We start from the raw sequence: 20909 nt of genomic DNA, 5'->3' as shown, positions 1-20909 counted from the left end.
TTTCAAAAGCTGTCTTATTCAAAGTGTGCCTAGAAGTCAGGGAGTTTTATTTCCTATGTGGCTTGTTATTATTTTGACACAGAGTCTTACTCTGTTGCCCAGGCTGGAGTGCAATGGCGCAATCATGGCTCACTGCAACCTCTGCCTCCTGAGAAAAGTGATTCTGGTGCCTCAGCCACCTGCGTAGCTGGGATTACAGGCAAGCGCCAGCATAGCAGGCTAATTTTTGTATTTTTAGTAGAGACAGGGTTTCGCCATGTTGGCCAGGATGGCCTTGAACTCCCCATCTCAGGTGATCTGCCCGCCTCAGCCTCCCAAAGTGCTGGGATTACAAGTGTGAGCCACTGTGTCCATCTTCCATGTGGCTTATTATTTATAATTACACCTCACAATCATTGTGAAAGATTAGGATTCCCAAAATGATTTTTTTGGGGGGAATTTATCAAAATCTCTTTGATGTCCCAAAGCCATCCTTATGTCTCTTCAACAGAAGACAAGGGGATCCAAACAAAAGTTTCATTGACTTACTAAAACTAGGATTTTCTTTTTTTTTTTTTTTTTTTGAGACAGAGTTTCACTCTTGTTGCCCAGGCTGGAGTGCAATGGCGCAGTCTCAGCTCACTGCAACCTCCACCTCCCAGGTTCAAGCAATTCTCCTGCCTCAGCTTCCCAAGTAGCTGGGATTACAGGCACCCACCACCATGCCCAGCTAATTTTTGTATTTTTAGTAGAGATGGGGTTTCACCATGTTGGCCAGGCTGGTCTTGAACTCCCGATCTCAGGTGATCCACCTGCCTTGGCCTCCCAAAGTACTGTGATTACAGGTGTGAGCCATCGTGCTCAGCTAAAACTAGGAAAATTTGATGAAAAACAGAATATTTACACAGGGTCAGAAAATCTCCCTGCCAGATTACTTATCAATTACAAAGGATAAAATGGTTACTCAACAGTATAGCAACCTGGCAATCTCACTTTAACCAAGTGTTTAAGTTATTAGTAATAGAACAAATTGATATCCTGTGCCTCCTGATATGAGGTACTGAGGAGGACACAATGTGTAATCTCCTACTGAAAAGATAATCTGAGTCTATCACAAGGACCCACCAGAAAACCCAAATGGAAAGAGATTCTACAAAATAACTGATCTATGTTCTTTACGAATGTCAAAAACTTGGAAGGCAAAGAAACAGTGAGGAACTAGTCCAGAGTAAAAGAGACTAAAGACATAGCAAGTAATGCAACCTGTGGTCTTGAATTAAATCCTGAGCCAGAGAAAATATTTTCTTTTCTTATAAAGGATATTAGTGATAAAACTGAATAAATTCTGTAGACTAGCAGACTAGTGAAAATTAATTTTGTGATTTTAATCATCACAATGTGATTATTGAGAATATTCTTATTTTTGGGAAATACAGGCAGAATAGGCATCATGAAACAATTTAATTTCTCATAGAGATATATAGATATAGGTCTAGATCTGAGAGAAAGAAAGGGAGAAAAAGAGACAAAAAGAGAAGGCAAATGTGGTAAGATGTTAACATTTGGGGAATCTGGGTATACGCACACACACATACACACATATGTGAATTACATGTACTATTTTTTCAACTTTTCTGAGTGCCTGAAATTATTTCAATATAAAATTTTTTTGGTCTGATTCCTTAAACTTGTCCATTTCCCTTTGAGGTGTGCAGCATGAGATGTGTGTGTATGGCACTTTTCTTTTTCCTGCACATGTTTGCCATGGTGCATATAACCCAGCAAAGTCAATTAAGACCCTCAGCACCAAAACAAAGGCAAGGCTTGTTAATTTCCACATGCGTGTATCCTGGTTCTGCACTACCCTTTTGGATTTAGTAACACCAGATTTTCTCTTTAAAACTTTTTTTAATTTCCATATATTCGTGGGGGCACAAGTGCAACTGCATTGTGGTAAAGTCAGGGCCTTCAGTGCATCCATCACTGGAGCAACACACATTGTACCCACCAAGCAAACAGCAGAGTTTCTCTACCTCCTAACCACTGATATTGTGTACTGGATGATTCTTTGTTGTGGGGGCTGCCCTGTGCATTGTGGGGTGCTTAGCAGCATCCCTGGCTTCTACCCACTAGATGCCAGTAGCATGCCACTCCCCAGTTGTAAAAACCAAAAATATTTCTAGATGTTGCTAAATGTTCCTGTGGGGCAAAATTTCTTCTGGTTGAGAGTCACTAAGTTAGACTATTTCTTCAATGGCATGCACCACTTTCACCACATGGAATGCAGAGAAAATGCTGTTATTATTTACACTAGGATAGGCGCATCAGTCTATTCAGAAGGAGAGACAGCAGGCTGAAGGACCCCAGCTGGCCCGGGTTTTGTGTGGTGGCCCTGAGGCCTGAGAGCTCCATATTTCAGCATTCCCCAAACTAGAGCGCACTGCTGGGAAGTCCTGTCCCGGAACACGTATATTGATAAACTTCATGATCTCTCTCTTGTTTCACAGAGAGAAAAGAAACTTGGATTCCAAGAAGGGGGAAATATTTTGTACAAATTTGTTGTTTTCTCAGTTTGTTGGATTCTGACTGTCATCATAAAACAACAAAAGAATAAGTAAATGCTTAAACATTCATAATGAACCTGACAGGTCAACATTTACTATACATTCTGGAAATCAACATTATAAAAAGTCTGTAAGGGGTTAGTTAGGAAAAGAGGAACTACAGTTTATCAATGCTTATTGTAAGCTGAGTATGGGCTTATATGTTATATAAAACTTCTGATATATATGATATATGTAAAGTATATAGCATATTACATATAGTATATATATTCAGATCCTTCTAAGACCTACAGTATATACATATTTAGATCCTCCTAATAACAGATGGTTATTATATATCTATTTAAATCTTCTTACCAATTACAGATTTCAGGGCACATACTTCAATACTCTGTAATGTTCAGGGTTAGGCTTTTAGCTGAGCAGTGTTGAGTAATCTTTCCCTTCTTTGCATATAATTACTCCACCCTGCTATGTTTTATTTATTTTTTTCAATGAATATTTATTGAGTACCTATTATGTGTTAGACACTGGTGTCAGAGCTGGTGAAGAAAATAAGTTGAAGATGAAATATATACTTATTTACGGTGACAGAATTATCCGTTTATCTTGATTCAGCTAAACTAAAAGCATTATAATCATTTGTCAGGAAATACACTCTTTATAACACATCAATTGTGCCTGTGTAAGGTACTCAGAATCTTTCCCCCTCATACACTCTACCCCAACAAAAAACATCTGGGTGTTTCATGCACTCAAGTTTCAAAGAAAAAGTTTGTTCAATCATTTTCCCATTACATTTTGGTTAAATAAATAAGCTTTGGGTGACAAAAACTGACACTGACCTATTTTTACACGATTCAGTGTAGGGTAGTTGCTAACTCAAATAAAGCGATCCAATATAAAATGTTATGTGGTGATGTATGAGGCAATGCTTTGCGGTTCTACTCATTTATTAAGCAAGCGCTATTGAGCAAATACTAGGTAGCAGGCACTATAATCTATTTTATTTATTTCCAGAGTGCTACTCACATCACTCCTATTTTTGGCATTTGTCTTTGCCAGAACTATGTCCATGGCATCAGGAATGCTGGTGAACTTGTTTCTGTCTGGAGGCTGACGATATTTTTTCTCACTGATGATTTCCGAAGCCCGCTTGTTCTTTTCTGCCTCTAAAGAACCCAAGGGACTCCATCCTATGCCTCTCAGCCACTCTAGGTCAGATTTATATAGATTCTGTGAAAAGACAGAGCAAGCCATCAAAATCCCATTGTCACCTGGATCCCAGATTCAAGTGATTCTATGCATTACAAACAGATGCATTTTAGATTTTCAATAACAATTCCGAGTTTCACTTCTCTTTGACTAAATAGCTACTCATATAAAATATGAATTAATATATAAACGATTGCATTTAATAGAAACTGACCTCACTTTGCAGTTCATAAACTTTCTTAGCTTGCACAACATCGTTCTGATCAGGCAGACATGTCCACTGATGTAAGTAGTTCTTGTAGTCCACGTCACTAACCAACTCCTGACACTTCTTGGCCAGTACCACTCCCAACATGTCCACTGGACTGGAGAACTTAGTTTTCCACTTCTCAAAGTCCTTCTTATATTCTCTTTCACTCTGCATTTTGGCTACATTCATGGACAACACAAGTTTTGGGTCATCTTGCAGACTCCGGAATCCAACATGGTGGCCAAGTTGCTTTCGGTAGCCTTGTTTGTATTTAAACTGAAATCAGAGAAAACACAGCTCTTTTAGTACACAAACAAAGGCCGAGTTAAGCTCAACTTGCTTTTTTTTCTTTTCTTTCTTTTTCTTGAGACACGGATCTCGTTATGTTTCCCAGGCTGGTCTTGAACTCCCAGGCCTACTCTTCTAGCTTCAGCCTCCCTAGTAGCTGAGATTACAGGCACATGCCACCTCACTCAGCTTCAATTTGCCTTGTTTTCGTGTTTGTTTTCCAAAACCGAAATGAGAGAAGGGTTGTCTATGCTACCTTAGTATGGAATGTTTACTTACTTAAACTAAGCCTTGTTTACATGGAAGCTTCTGAAGAAATCTAATGTTGATACATAGAAATGTAATGTATCAACAGAGGTTATAAGAAATTAATTCTAACTAGATGCAGAAATATATGTTTGGTTGTGCTAGCTATTGTGTATTCTGACTTTGGGGTTGTATTTAATATAGCTCTTGTGATATTATTATGGAAATGATAATCCTTACGGGCTAAATGACAGAAAAATCAGGAAGATACATGACTAAGTAAATACACCTAATAGTGGAGACTAATTTATTAAATAGCAGGATTTTTTTGTGGCTTGCCATGTGGTTATGTCATATAACCTTGTCCTTGTCCTGTTTGGGATCCATATCTTGCATGTGCAGATGGCTAAAAATAACTAAATATGTTAGATTAGGAAGAAAATTCCACAAGAGCTCCACATACTGCCAAATGGATCAAAATGATTACATAAATTTAAGACAGTAAAAGTAAAATTTGGTATTTGGGTTCAATTGAGAAAAATTACATTAGTACTAGATGACAGTAACAACAGTGATAACAATAATGAGTATAATAACAGCATTTACTTGATGTTAGGTGCGAACACATCTTATACCTTACATGATACCCAGCTTCATTATTACATATATCAAATATTCAGGAGTTTAAGTGGACTATAAGTTCAACATAAGCAATCTGACAAAATTGCTTTTTAAAAAGTAGTGCCATAGATTCTGTATGGGGCACAAATAAGCTCTCTGAACTGACCTCCTGTATCAAGAAAACAACACTAAATTTTGAGGGATTCTATTTTGACAGGAGTTTTGAAAAAACAGCATAAATTACAAATAGAATGATCAGAAGATTGAAGAATGTATAAAACTGAAACGAAAGGAGGGCAAATATGAAAAAGTCTGAAAAGCTATCAAGTGGAAGTGGAAATAGGCTACTTGTGGTGGTGTAGAACAGAGATCTAGAGCTTATCGGTAAATTATTTACGTAAAAATAAGAAGCTATATAATGGCAACTGGAAATGATCTAACAAAGAAATGACCTGCCCTGAAGGACTCCAAAATTCCTTTAAAGAATTTTTTTATTTTTGAGACACCGTCTTGCTCCATTGCCCAGGCTGGAGTGCAGTGGTGTGATCATGGCTCACTAAAGCCTCAACCTTCCGAGCTCAAGTGATCCTCCCATCTCAGCCTCCTAAGTAGCTGAGATTCCAGGCACACACCACCATGCCCGGCTACTTTTTTATTTTTTGTAAAGAAAGAGTCTCACTATGTTGCCCAGGTTGGTCTTCAACTCCTGGCTTCAAATGATCTTCTTGCCTTGGCCTCCCAAAGTGCTGAGATTACGGGAGGGAACCACTGCACCCAGCCTCCAAAATTCTTATATTTTTAAGTATCTACAGACTTTTGGAAATGGAAAGAAGGTAGGATGCTGAGTGGGAGATTAGATTAAATGTCCTTTATCTTCCAACTCTAAATTCTATGATTCTAATTCATTAAATTAAATACTTATAAAAATAGTTTTAATTTTCTGAAATTTTACAAATACAAGGACATTTGAAATTGAGGAAAATACATCTCTATAATAGTGGGAAAGTTCACTAATAGTTCATTTGAGAGTAAGATTTCAAAAGGTTCGAATTAATGGGTTCACACAAAAAGAAATGAGGTACTATCAAATTGTTGGGTTGTTAGGAGATTATTGATGTTATTTCTTCAATTCCTAAACTATCTTTAGCATATAGCATTAAATGAAAATGAGTTTACACATCATTATTGCTTTAGGCTTATCATCTCGTTGATTTATTTTAATAAGGGATTGACCTGCAAGCTGGAGAGTGGGTAATAATGTATCATCATATTAGTTTTCCCACATTTCTGGAGTGCCAGAAATTAAGTGAATTAAATAAAATCTTCCCTTATGTTCTTAGAATTTATTGTCAGATTCCATTTTTAGGCACTCTTTTCCTCCACTCTGTACTTCAACCTGCATATTAACCAAATCCCTGTTTTCTTTTAAAGATTTTAATTAAGAGGTCCTGCTTCCCTATGAAATCCTGGTAATTTATTTACTATAACCAAGACCTTCTGAATTTTTGTGGTTAAGTTTTGGGATTAACAAAATGATATGCTAGCAATATGCAGAATATCTAAGTAAAATACTTGTAAAAAATTAACCAATAGAGGCAATACCTAGTTTTTCACCAGATTTGCTACCGTTTCTAATCATAACTAGAATCTACCTTTGGGAGAGTGAGTCTATGAACTTTAGACCAGATTTTCAGCAGAAAGAAGAATTAAGTAAGCCCTTAGGAACTTAAACCTAAATTTCTGGACCTTCTTGGATTTTTTAAGTCCCAAGGTAATTTATTACAATTATATAAGTGCAAAATGGGTTAAACTGAAATAACTGACAGCCTATTTTAAAAGATGTGCATATAAAATCTATCAGCATCAGTTTGTTGAGGTTGATTTATTATCTGGCACTTTGAATTTATCTAAAATAGACAAGTAGAAAACAGGAAAATTATTATATTTTCAGGAAAGTAGGGAAAACTTGCAATCTTGGGTCCTTTATAATATCCCCAAGTAGAGCATCTTATTCTAATGGATCTTAGAGGTCTTCAGGCCCGATCTCTATTCAGGAAGCCCCTTTGGACATACGAACAGTGAAAAAGAAGAGTGAACTCTGGATAAATGAAGAGGGTAGAAGAAAATGAAGGAAGCATTATATTTTGAAAGGTAAAGCCTATCTATAAAAATAGTTACTGACATTAAGTTACCTGATTCAGATAAAAATATATCCTTCTAGAACTCAAACTAGTACTCACATCACTAGCAATGTCTCTTGAAGCTTTAGCTAGCTGTACAGAAATCGCATCAACTGGGAGATCATAGCCTTTCTTCAAAGATTCTTCCCATCCAAGTTTATAGAGTTTCTGAAAATTAAAGATATTCTTCAGCATTATTCTGCCTATATAAAGAATCTCAGCAGATTATTAGGGAAAAGTTTACCTACAGAGTGAATATCAGATCGAACATCATCTACCCTATCTTTAAAGATATGGATAAAAATAAAACAAGTTGTTTAAAGGAGTAGAAAAAGCACTGGCTCAGCATCATATGACCTGGCTTTAATCTTTTTTGGCTGTGAGAATCCTGGTGGTATATTTTATCACAGCCTCTGCTGTTCAGAAACAATATGGTCATATCAGGCATATCAGGTACTTTTCTCACTGCTGTTAAATACCACCTTGGCTTACTATTTTGAAGATAGATATTAAGATAATTGCTAATAAAAACAGGTCACAACATTGTAATTAGCTAAGTGATAAAAGCAATAAATGAAATACTTTTTATAAATTGCAATAATTTAGTTGCAATCTTTCTGAGTTGACTTTACTGATTGAATGGATGTATGTGTGTTAGAACTGGGTAATAACAAAAATAGCTCATAGTTATCCAGTACTTTCCATGGGCCAGGCACTGTGTTGAGGATCTTACACAGAATTTCCCATTTAGTCCTCATGGCAATCCAATGTCATAGGTACGTTTATGGTCCCAACTTTAGGGATGAGGAAAGTGAGATTTAGACAGGTAATTGAGTTACCCAGTATCATACATCTCAAAAATGGCAAAGCCAAAACTCATACCAAGTCTGTTTGATGCAATTTTTACCTTATTTATGTGTTTATTTATTAGAGATAGGGTCTCCCAATGTTGTCCAAACTGGATTCAAACTTCTGGGCTCAAGGGATCCTCCTGCCTCACCTTTCTGAGTAGCTAGGACTACAGGTGCATGTCATCGCACCCGGCTGTTTGATGCAATTTTTTTCAACAATTATCTATTGATTTCCTGCTTGGTATCAAGCACAATGAACACAGAGATAAACAGACACAGAACCTGCTCCATGAAGTATACAGTTGTGGCTGAAGCCTTTGCTCTTAACCACTCTATTTTGCAACATCCTGGGCTAATCAGTGTGTCATTTCCAAACTTCCATTGCTTCAACATTTATATCAGTATTTACTATTACATTATTTTATAAGTTTATAAGTTTCAATACAAAACCCTTACAAGTAGTTTTTATGTAACTTTACCTGACTATACAGTGTTTGATTCTGCTTGGCTTGTAAAATATCTGGTGTATCAGGCATCACGTGAACATTGGTCTTATCTTTATTCCAATCAACGGTGTATAAATACTAGGAAGTGGGGAAAAAAAGACATGAAATTGGAATAACTGGGACAAGCAGGGAAGAAAAATATGTATTTATATATTAGTACTTGAATGCACTCAATTTGACATAGTAAAGTAATAACTAAGTAGCATATAATTCAGAAAAGACTCTAAAAACAAACTCAGATTTTAAAAAATAATCTTTTAAGTATTTTCTGTTCTCTACAATGGAAAGTATTGAAGATATAATAATTAAAAATATAAATAATTTCTAACCCAACTAGAAGGTCAAGAGAAGAAAAAAATGTAAGAGGTGGACAGAAGAAGATGGTGTAGGGGAATGATCTGGAACGGTTTGCCACTGCCTAGGAATGATGGACCTGAATTAGATTTCTCCAAACAAGAACCAGAGCCTGCTAGCCTTTCCTCATGTGGAAGCTGTGTGGACGGCCACTGTTCTGTGTACCTTGTTCATGGTATGCGCATTCTGCTTGGCAAGCACCATGTCCATGGAATCAGTCAGCTTCTTAAACTGGAAGTTGCTCGGGTGCTGGCGGTATTTCTGATCACTGGCATATTCAGTTGCTTTCTTGGCCTTCTCCACTTCCAGAGAACCTGCTGGACTCCAGCCAAGCCCTTTGTACCATTCATTGTAATCTTGCTTATATTCATTCTATAAAGAAGATAAGCAAATTCTACTTTATCTTATCCATTTAGACACAAAAGCATGGCATGTAAACAGACTGTAATCTCCCTTCCCATGAGATTCCAACCATCACCCAAGTAGAAGAAAGCCTTACATCACTCTGTATGCGATTCATATTCCTGGTCAGTTCAATGTTCATTGCATCTGGAAGGAGGATGTACTTGTGAATCAGGTGCTTGTAGTTAGTATTGGTGATGTTGGCTTGGGCATCCTTGGCAGCCGTGACACTGAGCATGTCAGCAGGGGTGTGGTAGCTGGTCTTTGTGTTCTCATAGTTTTTCTTGTACTCCCGATCAGATTGCATCTTAGCCACTTGCATGGAATGGACTAATTTGGGATCATCCTCGAGACTGCGGAAACCAACCATTTTCCCCTTCCCTTTTTCATAATCGTGCTTGTATTTATACTGTGAAGAAAATATGAGTTTTTACACAGAGCAATTCCTTTGACTAAAAATCGGTCTAGTGTCAATATGCTATTTTTGTATAATTATAAAATATAATTAAAAATTATATTTGTATAGAGCTCTATAGTTCACGAACGCATTTTTCATATTTATTGATGTAACTGAATACAACTCTCCCTTGTGAGGTAGATAGCAAAGTCCTTATTACTGCCCTCATTTTATAGATGAATAAGTTGAGACCCAGAGAGCTGAGCAACTTGTTGAGGCCACTGAGGATTAGAACCCAGATCTTGTGATGATGCATTACACTGACTTATGCATGTACTTTGCTGTTAGTGCTAAAGAGGACTTTAGGAGGTAAAAAGAACACAGAAAAAGAAAAGAAAAGAAAAGAAAAGAACATTTCTCTTATTGCTGCCCTGAGAAATTATCCTGTCAGTCATTTACTGATGAGAAAATGTTCAATTATGAGACACAGAGTGTAATTTTAGAATAGCTTTATATTTGTGGAGCTCCTTTTCCTTTAAGACTCTCTAAACTGCTATAATGGGGGAAGAAATTGTCCTATTTATCATCTCAACTTTCTTCTATAGAGGGGAGATCTTGATCCATGGAGAGCTTCTTTTTCTGCCTATCTCCTTGTGGGATTGCATGTGCAAGTTGGGGGTAGAAGCTAGTAGAACCAAATTACTCCAGCGTAATAGAGGGGAGAAGAATTTGGAGTTCTCGGGATAATAAGAGAGAGTGGAATGGGCTGGATAGGTAGGGAAGATGAAGAATAGAGATGAAGAGGAAAGAAAGTAAAACTCATGGGTGACCAAGGAAAGAGTGTTTTGAAATGTGCTCCTCCCAGGACCTCCACGTCATTAAATGCTCCCTGTGAGTGGATTTCTTGTGGAAACAACCAAATGAAAGAACTGAGTTTCATATAGGTGGCATGTTATGACAGTGATGTGTTGGTACACCTGCTTTTTGCCGCGCAGTGCGGGGAAAGCCTCACTTGGTAGTGTTTGCCAATTTCTGTGGTGTAAGTATGCCCATCATAGCTGACATGAAGCCACCGACGGTTTAACAACTGGTTTGCAACAATTGCTGATTATTTACTCATCAACCATCATGAGCCCAGATGATCAGCACTCTTGCATCCATGAGACATCCTGGGAGAAAAATCAGCTCTGAAGAAGCAGGAGGCAAGAACAACACGAGACTTTCACCAAGAAAGCTTAGTGAAGGGCTTTGAATTTCTACAAGCCATAGCGTTGGTGACAGATTCAAAGTAAGTGTATCTAGATCTCATGAGTCAGGGAGCTAACATCTATGAGGGTCACCATGTGGTTAGCTTGGTGTTTTTTCAGAAATATCAGAGCACACACAAAAGCAAGGTTAAGAAGCATTCACAGAGAGTGAGACCTACTGTTTTTCATATTGTGTCCACTCAGTGTTTCCAGAACTCAACCTTATTATTTCGGTTCCCTAGAAACCCCCAGCCAGGTGACTGCTTTCCTTCGGACTTACATCACTTGCAATATCTCTGGAAGCCTTAGCAGCTTTGATAGGAATTGCATCCGGTCTGAGATCATAGCCTTTCTTTTTAGACTCTTCCAAGGAAAGTTTGTAGAGTTTCTGTAAAGAGAGGCAAAGGGAAGAGTTTTCTTCTGAATATGAAAGCCTGGATTTCTTTTAGAAGAGTAAACTACCACTGTGGTGTCTTTTTTTTGTTTTTAAGTAGAATGCTTCATTGGTGCTTTAGTGGCTGAATGTTCTTACAAGTAACATAACTGTGTTTGAAAAACAATCTATAACAAACTTAAACATGTTTTCAGGAAACTACCAGAAAAAAGTAAAAGTTACTGGTCTCTATTAGATTGTAATAGTCCTGGAGATTCTTATTGATGCAAGTAAGAGTTAAAGGAAGACTACAAAACAGCCCTATTCTGACATCAAAGAAAAGTCACTGTTTTATAATCAGCACTTTTATTTGTATAATAATGTGGAATCTACAATTAAAGAAAAACTCAGCTATTCCAAATCTCTGTGGAATTCAAACAAAGAAACAAAAAAAATAGGTAGGATTAGAAGATTTCCTAGCAACTATGATTAGACGAAAAAGGAAATGAAATAAAACATCGATACATTTTCTAATAAGTGTGGCACATTCCTTGTTATGGGGTTTGCCCCAAATTCTTCAAAATGTTTTTCTTCCCTTTCCATTTAACCCCTTCCTCAGAACCATCTCAAAGGTTTGATAGAAAGGCTAAGAACGAAATTCCAGAACTCTCATTTCCTTTTTCTCTTCTCCTGGCCCCCAAGCCTGTTTCTTTCTACCAAATCTCTCAATTTAATAAGGAGTGCCCCCCTAGAACAAAATCCAGTCACCCTTCAAATTCTTAACTGCTTGGCCCAACCCCATCGACAGGCCTACTCCAACTCTGCAAAGCAAAATTAGAAAGAGAAAGAGCCTCATGTGTGGATTTCCACCATTATTTTTAAAACATTCATTCTCATAACTGAGAGAGAGATTAATTAATTTGTTCTTACTGGCTCAAATCTGCTGGAGAGGAAGATGACAACAGGAGGAACTATACTTACATCACTCATATTAATTGCATTTGCCTTTGCCAAAATAATCTGGGGGATATCAGGCATGATGTGGACTTTGGTTTTATCAGCCTCCCATGCTTGTTTGTAGAGATGCTAGGAAAAACAGTGTAAATTAGTGTTTAAAATCTTAAAAGAAGCTTACTTAGTACATACATATCATTGTACACATATATATCAATATTTCATGTGTTTTTATTAACTAGGTTTAAATTAATTTATTCATTATTTTTGAGACAGAGTCTCATGCTGTCACCCAGGCTGGAGTGCAGTAGTGCAATTATGGCTTACTGCATCCTCTACCTCCTAGGCTCAAACAATCCATCCTCCCACCTCAGCCTCTGAGTAGCTGGGACTACAGGCAGGCACTACCACGCCTGGCTAATTTTTGTATTTTTCGTAGAGATGGGTTTTTGCCATGTTTCCCAGGCTGGTTTCAAACTCCTGAGCTCAAGCAATCCACCTGCCGTCACCTCCCAAAGTGCTAGTATTACAGGCATGAGCCACTGCACCTGGCCCAAAAAAAATTTAATGGAAAAGTTGCTTATTCAAACAATACAGCAGGGAGGAAATAAGACAGAAAGTAAAAATGCTTTTTCCCCTTACCTTACAGCATGGAGGTAGCATTTGCCTCCTAAAATTTTCTGTGTACATTTAAACACACATATAGTCCTTCTAAAATATGCATGAAGTCATGTTCTACATCTTGATTTTTAACTTAATAATATAGACATCTTTGAACAACTTCTTAAAATAATTTATTTCATTCATTTGTAGAGCCACATAGTATTTCATTAGGAGGTATATTCTAATTAAGTTAACCAGTTCTCTGTTGATGAATATTTAACTTACGGCCTCTAGCCTTTTTCTACTACAAGCAATGTCATGATCCTTGTGGTGGACATGGAGATGTGCCACCAATATACCCATTCAAGGAAGGACCTGATTCCCCAACTTTTGACAAACAGTTTCTAGTCATCAGCTATCTCACTCAAGAGCATGCACTTCCCAGATAACCACACTCAACAGCTCATCGAAGTGGGTGTACAAAGATCTAGCCATTTCAGCTCAATGCAGGTCTCTACTACAGAGACACTTGAGAGCCCTCTGTGGGACTGGCCAAGCCTTTGTCATGCTAGCATCACTGTTCAACTTCTCCTCCCGTCTAGTCCTTCCTCCCAAGGACTAGGATCCCTAAAAAATACTCTGCACTCCAATTTTCATCTCAGCATCTCCTTTCAGAAACCCTAAAGTGCAAACATATTCTTGTGTGTATGTATGTATGTATATCTTTGCACACATGTATAAAGATTTCTACAGGGTAATGATACCTGAATTTTAAATTTTAACAAATGGCCCATTAAAAGTTTGCTTTAACGCAAACTCCCTTACAGATATTGTGTGTAACACAGCTTCTTAATTTTTGCAAATGCAATAGATGAAAAATGCTATCTCTTTGTTTTAGTCCGTATTAATTAAAATAAGGATAACCTTCTTCTGAACTAGAGGTTGGCAAACTTTTTCTGTATAGACAGAAATTCTTTAAATTTCAGGCCTTGTGGGCTACAAAACTGCTGTCATTAGCTACTCAACTCTGCTGCTGTAGTCCAAAAGCAGCCAGAGACCACATGCTGACAAACAGCTGTGGTTGTGTAACTATAGAACTTTATTTACAAAAACAGTCATTTTTCTGAACCTTGTTTTAGACCAGCACTATACAATAGAACTTTCTGCAATGATGGAAATGTTCTGCATAATCCAATATGGTAGAACACGACTGAGTACTTGAAATGCAGCTAATGTGAATGAGAAACTGAATTATTAATATGATTTATACAAACATAAATCAACACATGTGGCTAGTAGTAATAGTATTGGGCAGTGAAATGTTAGTGGAAAGAGCAGTGCCTAGTTATCAGAATCCCTGTCCTAGTCCAGACCCCGCTGTTGACCTGCTGTGTACCCTTATGGGAGGTGCTTTGCTTCTCTGGGCTGTTCTTTTCTCAATTCTGCAGTGGGAGGATTTAACCTGATGATCATCGAGATATCTCTCAGTGCCGGTGCATGTTAGTTCTATGATTCTCCTCTTGGCATCATTATCCTGACATGTTCATCACTAACACTGAAAAAAACAGATATCCTCATAGTTTAGATTCTAAATCTTAAAAGAGGCACAGAAATTTGTGCCTTGTCTTTGAGGCAGGTCCCTTTCAAGGAGATTGATCTCTACAAATCATTCACTTCTCTGAAGACTCCAGGCAGTTTACTCTGTGGCTTAGCAGAATCCAGTTCTATCTTTCTAGCACAACTAGGGCCATTATTTTCTGCAACTGTTTCATGTTTAGATCCAAATCATCTTTTTCTCTGTTATGTTAATCAAAGGCATTTCTCATTTTGATCCACCAGTGCTGCTGCAGTTATTTGATTATTTTTAACTTCAAAAACAGATGTTCAAAGTTGATTGTACTTGTTGGTTTTGATCTCTTATTGCAAATCAATGTAAAAATGGAGAAAGGCTTTTCTAAAAGCTGGAATAATTCATGACCCAAGGGAACACTGATGTAGAACAATTGCCCTCAAGATTGCCCAGAGAACATTCTGGTTTGAAATGCTGCTATAGCCATATAATCTTGGAATTTTCTTTGATCCCATCAAAACAGAAAGGAAACTGGGCTTTGGGGTTGGTTTGCAACACCAGCTGCCGTCAGGAAATCGGCTGATTCAGTGTCATGAATGTCTATTAAACCTCACCTTAGACAAACAGGACTCATTTTCAAGAGGTGCAATAAAAGAAAAAGTCCCTGTTTATTTGGTTATGTCAATAAGATAGGATGGTTCATTGAAGATTTGAGACTACTAGTTAGAAATAATTCCTATCTTTTTTTTTTTTTTTTTAACCACAAGACTCTTTTTCTAGGTAAAATAACCTCAAGTGTGATGCCCTATAACTGTATCAGCAAAGCCTGTGGATTACATGTAAGTTATACCTGGATTCTCTCTGATGCATATGAGACACTGCATTATTAAAAGACTTACTTCGTTCATAATTTTTGCATTATTCTGGGCCAAAACCATGTTCATCGAGTCCATCAATGTGGAATACTTCAAAGTGTCTGGGTGCTGGCGGTACTTCTTTTCACTAATAATCTCCATGGCTTTCTTGTTTTTCTCCGCTTCCAGGGAGCCCAGAGGGAGCCATCCAATGCCCTTCATGAAGTCAGCATAGTCAGCCTTGTACTGATTCTGCAAAAGAGGAAAATAAATCATGAGAAGAAACGGAAACTTCCCAAGAATTCCAAGTGTGTGTTTAATATTCTGTAACTTCCACTTCATTTGCAACTTTTCCACTTCAATATTTGCTAGAATATTGGTATTTAACCAATAGCATGATGAACTTCAACCATTTCTTCCCTAAAATGTTATCCTTTTTGTATTTCCTTGCATGATAAATTAAAAACTAAGCAGAAATGTCTTTGTGATTTGTTTTTCTCAATGCCTTCATAAAGAAAAAGTACTAAGAAATACCACATAGATTCATCTGCCAGGTGACTGTTATCTCCTTGAGAAAAGCAACTATGCTGACCTTTCTTACAAAAACTCCCGAGGCCCCTTGGTTAATAGATGACTATGGAAACCCCATTTTTCTCTTTCACTGTCTTTGATCACCCACCACCATTACAATTCCCTCAGGTATGCCAGAAACCTTCCTGGTACTTTGTGTAAATTTCATTTTTTGCTCCTCGGCTTTGACATTTCTCTCTACAACTGTACCATGGTTGCTTTCATTCAGGCACTTATTACCTCCCTGGCAATTAATGGCTCAGTCCTCACATTCCCAAAGATAAATGTAGGCTTGCTTTGGTAGGCTTGCTTTGGTCTGCTTTGGGTTTGTAACTTAATTCACCTCTCAACCATCAAATGGCCTCTTTAGCTAAATTCTTGGCTCTATTCCTTCTCAGTCTTTCTTACGTTTAGTCCAAAAGCTGTATCAGTCATCACCTTCTCAAAAAGTTTCATTAGTAAGGTAGGCAATTGCAAAGTTAAAGTGGTAGAATGAAACCCGGTTGGGAGGGAGGGGCTGGAGCTATCAGGTTATCTGATTTCTTACTTTCCCTTTCATTCCTCTATTAAAAGCCTATTATGCTTTTGACCATCTTTGCTAGATATATTTCTTTCAATACACTCTTTCTGAAATGAAGTTCCATTTGCTGTTGTGGAATTCAGCATCCAACAATGCTCACAGCAACAATAGTAGAAAACAAGACTTTAGTTTTTAGAATTGATCTCCTTTTGTTAAAAGACATGAATTCAATCTAAGGTAGCAAATGAAACACTATGTTGGGAAACTGCAGATGAATTTCTTTCAGGATTTTCAAAATGTCATGACTTATGGTCATTCATGGTTACTTATTATCCAGAGTAAGCACTCTGCAAATGTGGCTTTCACATACATCACTCTGAATCTGCATCCTAGTTTTGGCCAATTCAAAGCTCATGGCATCAGGAAGCATGTTGTAGGTATGGATCAAGTTCCTGTAGTTGGCGTTGGTGGCCACTTCCTGAGACTTCTTGGCAGCCACCACACTGAGCATGTCCACTGGGGTATGGAAGGAGGTCTTGGATTTCTCGTATCCCTTCTTGTACTCTCGGTCTGACTGCATCTTGGCCACCTGCATGAAGTGCACCAGCTTGGGGTCATCTTCCAGGCTCCGGAAGCCAATGTGTTTCCCTTTGGCTTGTTCATAGGCTTGCTTGTATTTGTACTGTGGACAGAGAAGACATGATGGTGATGAAAATGGTAAAAGAAAGAGAACAAAGTACCATTCGCTAGGTGACATTAGCTTTGTCTTAGATGAAGGGTTTTAGAGCTACTCTAAAATTAGAAGGGAGGCACTCATGAAAGGCAGGGAGCAAACTCTTTTTACTTCGATTTTGTTTTTCCCAGACTTGAATCCATGGAAAGAAAATAATCTCCGAGTTAATTGAAGAGATGTGTAAATAAATTGGTTTAGAGAGATTTAGAAAGCAGATTTCCCCACTCAGCTGTCTGAGTGATAGAAAAGGCTGCAGGCATGATTTCTCATGGTGCATCTTTAAAGAGAGGGCCCAGCCATGGGCCTCCTGGTAAAATATGTAGATTGCATCTTTACATTTGCTTAGGATTTCACATGATTTGAATAGACTCTAAAGGCTACTTATTTTAACAAGACTCAGTCACTACTTATATTAAATAATGAACAGATGATTAGAGAGTACTTGGATGAGGTGAAGGGAGGTGTCTTGTGTGTCACATGCGATGGCATTCCCACCAACCCTGAATGGAGCTGACCACAGCTCCTACATATACACAAGCTTGGCGCATTTGTTCTTACTTGCCCAGCCCCAAAAAGGCCCAGTGGAAGTGCTTACATCACTGGCAATGTCTCTAGAGGCTCTTGCAGCCTTTATTGCAATGGCATCAGGTCTCAGGTCATATCCTTTCTTCTTTTCTTCTTCCCAGCCAGCTTTGTACAGTTTCTAAACAATAAAATAGAAAAACAACAGCATCTTGTTATTGGGGTTAGAATAAACGTCCTGACTACAAAGTGGTTGGCATGTAAAAAAGGCAGATGTAAGTATCAGTTCCCTTTAACCTTCTTCCTAGCTTTTGCTGTTGTTAATCTACTTACATCACTCATGGTGATCTGATTTACTCTGGAGAGTAAAATATCTGGTGTGTCAGGCATGACATGAATGGTGGTCTTGTCCTTGTTCCATTTTTCAGTATAGAGCCTCTGCAACGAGAAAGTCAGGTGCATGATTTTACAGCAGGACAAGTTTGACCCAATGCTACCAACAGGAAGAGATTTGCATCTACATGGTAGAAGAGGTTAACTGTTGATATTAGAAAATGGATGAAATAACAAAAAGATGGGCCAAGTAAACTAAATACACAATGAGAAAAAAAATTGTTGAATAAGGCAATCCTCTACCACCAAAACACCAAATACCATCTTGCCCCCACCGCACAACCATGTGGAGTTTTGTGGTTCTGTCACATTTTTAACATGCTGTTGAGCGATGACCTGAGGGAGTCACTATGAAAGAGAATGCGCTAAACATGATGCAAGCAATAGAGTCCCCTCCCACCAACGCCATCAAGACGATCAGAAAGATAGAAACACTGAAGGAGATGATGGGGGCAGTGCCAGGCTCAACGGCGTGAATACCATGAGGGTTCCCTGGGCAAGGGTGGCAGGTGAGTCCTTACCTTGTCCATGTTCAGTTTGTTACTCTTGTTAAGTGCCTGTTCCATTGTGTCCATGGCGTATGTGAATTTCAGCTTCTCGGGGTGCTGGCGATACTTCTTCTCACTCAGAATCTCTCCTGCTTTCTTTGCCTTCTCCACCTCTAGGGACTCTATGGGGACCCAGCCGATCCCTTTCATCCAATTGGTGAAGTCAGATTTGTACAGATTCTTTACAATGAAAAAAACAATCATTTCAGAAATAGTCAGGGTTTGGGTTTCTTTGGCTACATGATTTACTTACAATCAAAAAGTAAAAGGGAAGCTGGGAGGGGGAGAATAATCTGCTTTTTACTCCCTGCAGTCTTTCAGAAGAAATTAATTATAAAAGTAATTGCATTCATAGTGGTTTTGAACAGGAAATCCTGACCCAGCAATTCCTTTAAAAAGTTAACTTTCTTCAGAAAAAGAAATGAAAAATTAACAGAATTTTGCACTGGAAGGAAAATTATATAACACACTTATTTGAGCCTCCTAATTTTTCATAGACAATATCGTATGTTTGGCTCTAACACCAACATTTTAAATATATGCGTATGCATATATATAAAATTAACAACAAAGCTACCTATAGTTTAAATGAGTGAAATCCTAAAACTCCAAGTTCTGGAGGGAATCCTTAATTACAGTGAGTGCAGCCAGGTGTGGGATGGAGTAAGTGGTGCCTATTTTTCCCTCCCACCCATTAGAAATGGATAACAACTTGGTAACCAGTACATACATCACTCTGAATCTGCATGGCATTCCTGGAGTGCTCCACATTCAAGGCATCGGGCAGGAGAGTGTAATGGTGGTATGGCTGTCTGTAGTTGGCGTTGGTGGCAACCTCCTGAGATTTCTTTGCAGCTGTCACACTGACCATATCCAGAGGTGTGTGGTACTTGGTCTTGCTGGCTTCATAGCCCTTTTTGTACTCACGATCAGACTGCATTTTGGCCACATTCATGTAGTGAACCAGTTTAGGATCATCCTGAAGACTGCGAAATCCAACTTGCTTGCCTTTGGCTTTCTCGTAGGCCTCCTTATATTTGCACTATTTGGAAACAAAGGGCAGACAGAAGTTGGATAGCATAGAAGTCTGATACAAACTGAATTTATACAACAAATAAAGCAAAAGCCAACTTCAGTCTGAATCTAGGTAACATCGAAGTTTGGTTTTTTTTTTTGTATTTTAAAATAAACAATTAGCAAAATATTTTTAATGGCTCATCTTGAGACGTGCCCTGGAGATCATTAAGAATGGAATAATGGAATAGTTTATATTTATACTCTTCATAAGTAGATTACTTGAATAACTCAAAAACTCAAATGTTCCTGGGAAGTTTGCTTATTAAGCATTTGATGTACACTTTTTTTTTTTTCTTTTTTGAGACAGGGTCTTGCTCTGTCCCCAAGGCCAGAGTGCAAAAGTGCAATGATGACTCACCGTAGCCTCTGGGGTCCTCCCTCCTCAGCCTCCCAAAGTGCTGGCATTAGACATGTGAGCCACCATGTCTGGTCAATGTATTCTTTTTATTATATTTCCAGTATTAATTTGTATTATCTTAAAAAGTATTTGCATAATTATGAGTAAATTTCAGCCCTAATACAAATTAGTGTATTAATCTTGAAATTAATGCATTTTTACTCTATCAAGGCCTTATGTCAATTCATATACGAATATAACTTAATTTGTAAAAAAAAAAAAAAATTAACTAAAATCTTGTTATGTAATTAACTAAAACTAATTAACTAAAATCCTGTTATGTAATCCATGGAAATAGAAATACGAAAGACCAGAAAGAATTAGCAAAATATTTTTTCTGTTTTTCCATGTTTCTATTTCTATGGGGTTTTTTCCTTCATGAAAATTATAAAATTAAAACACTGAATTCTTTTAAAATACTTGGAGACTTTTCTAATTTAGTGATATTTTAGTATATCATGACTTTTTTCAAGACAAAATCCAAATAAAAAGTGGCTTTTAAGTTCATAACAATGATACTAATGAAAGTTTCAAATACTTCACAGTTTTTAAAAAAGAATTTTCTTCTTTGTAACAACTTTATTAAGCTTTTAAATATGTGAAAAATATTTTAAGTGAGGCAATATAAACAATGTAATTGGCAATTAGGATTTTAGTAAGTATTTTTATATTATAATTTCTTTACTTGCTTCTTT

General features: G+C 37.6%; 1 protein-coding gene across 42 annotated transcripts in view; it reads right to left on the bottom strand.

Moving 5' to 3' along the window:
- The window catches only part of NEB (nebulin), a 224169-nt gene that overhangs the window by 141100 nt on the left and 62160 nt on the right, over positions 1-20909 (bottom strand). For 39 of the 42 annotated variants that reach the window (XM_050750407.1, XM_050750362.1, XM_050750367.1 and 36 more), the window contains 14 exons: positions 19471-19782; positions 18714-18920; positions 18133-18237; positions 17873-17980; positions 16915-17226; positions 15500-15706; positions 12455-12559; positions 11381-11488; positions 9554-9865; positions 9220-9426; positions 8674-8778; positions 7404-7511; positions 3973-4284; positions 3576-3779 (listed from right to left, as the gene is read on the bottom strand). In XM_050750407.1, the coding sequence (XP_050606364.1) occupies positions 3576-3779; positions 3973-4284; positions 7404-7511; positions 8674-8778; positions 9220-9426; positions 9554-9865; positions 11381-11488; positions 12455-12559; positions 15500-15706; positions 16915-17226; positions 17873-17980; positions 18133-18237; positions 18714-18920; positions 19471-19782 (2712 nt within the window). The remainder of the gene's footprint in view (positions 1-3575; positions 3780-3972; positions 4285-7403; positions 7512-8673; positions 8779-9219; positions 9427-9553; positions 9866-11380; positions 11489-12454; positions 12560-15499; positions 15707-16914; positions 17227-17872; positions 17981-18132; positions 18238-18713; positions 18921-19470; positions 19783-20909) is intronic. The other 3 variants (XM_050750393.1, XM_050750402.1, XM_050750405.1) reach the window with 3 other exon arrangements.

The sequence above is a fragment of the Macaca thibetana genome, chromosome 12 (assembly GCF_024542745.1).
Source record: "Macaca thibetana thibetana isolate TM-01 chromosome 12, ASM2454274v1, whole genome shotgun sequence".
In the NCBI taxonomy this organism is placed as follows: domain Eukaryota; kingdom Metazoa; phylum Chordata; class Mammalia; order Primates; family Cercopithecidae; genus Macaca; species Macaca thibetana.
This window is presented reverse-complemented; position numbering and strand designations above follow the sequence as displayed.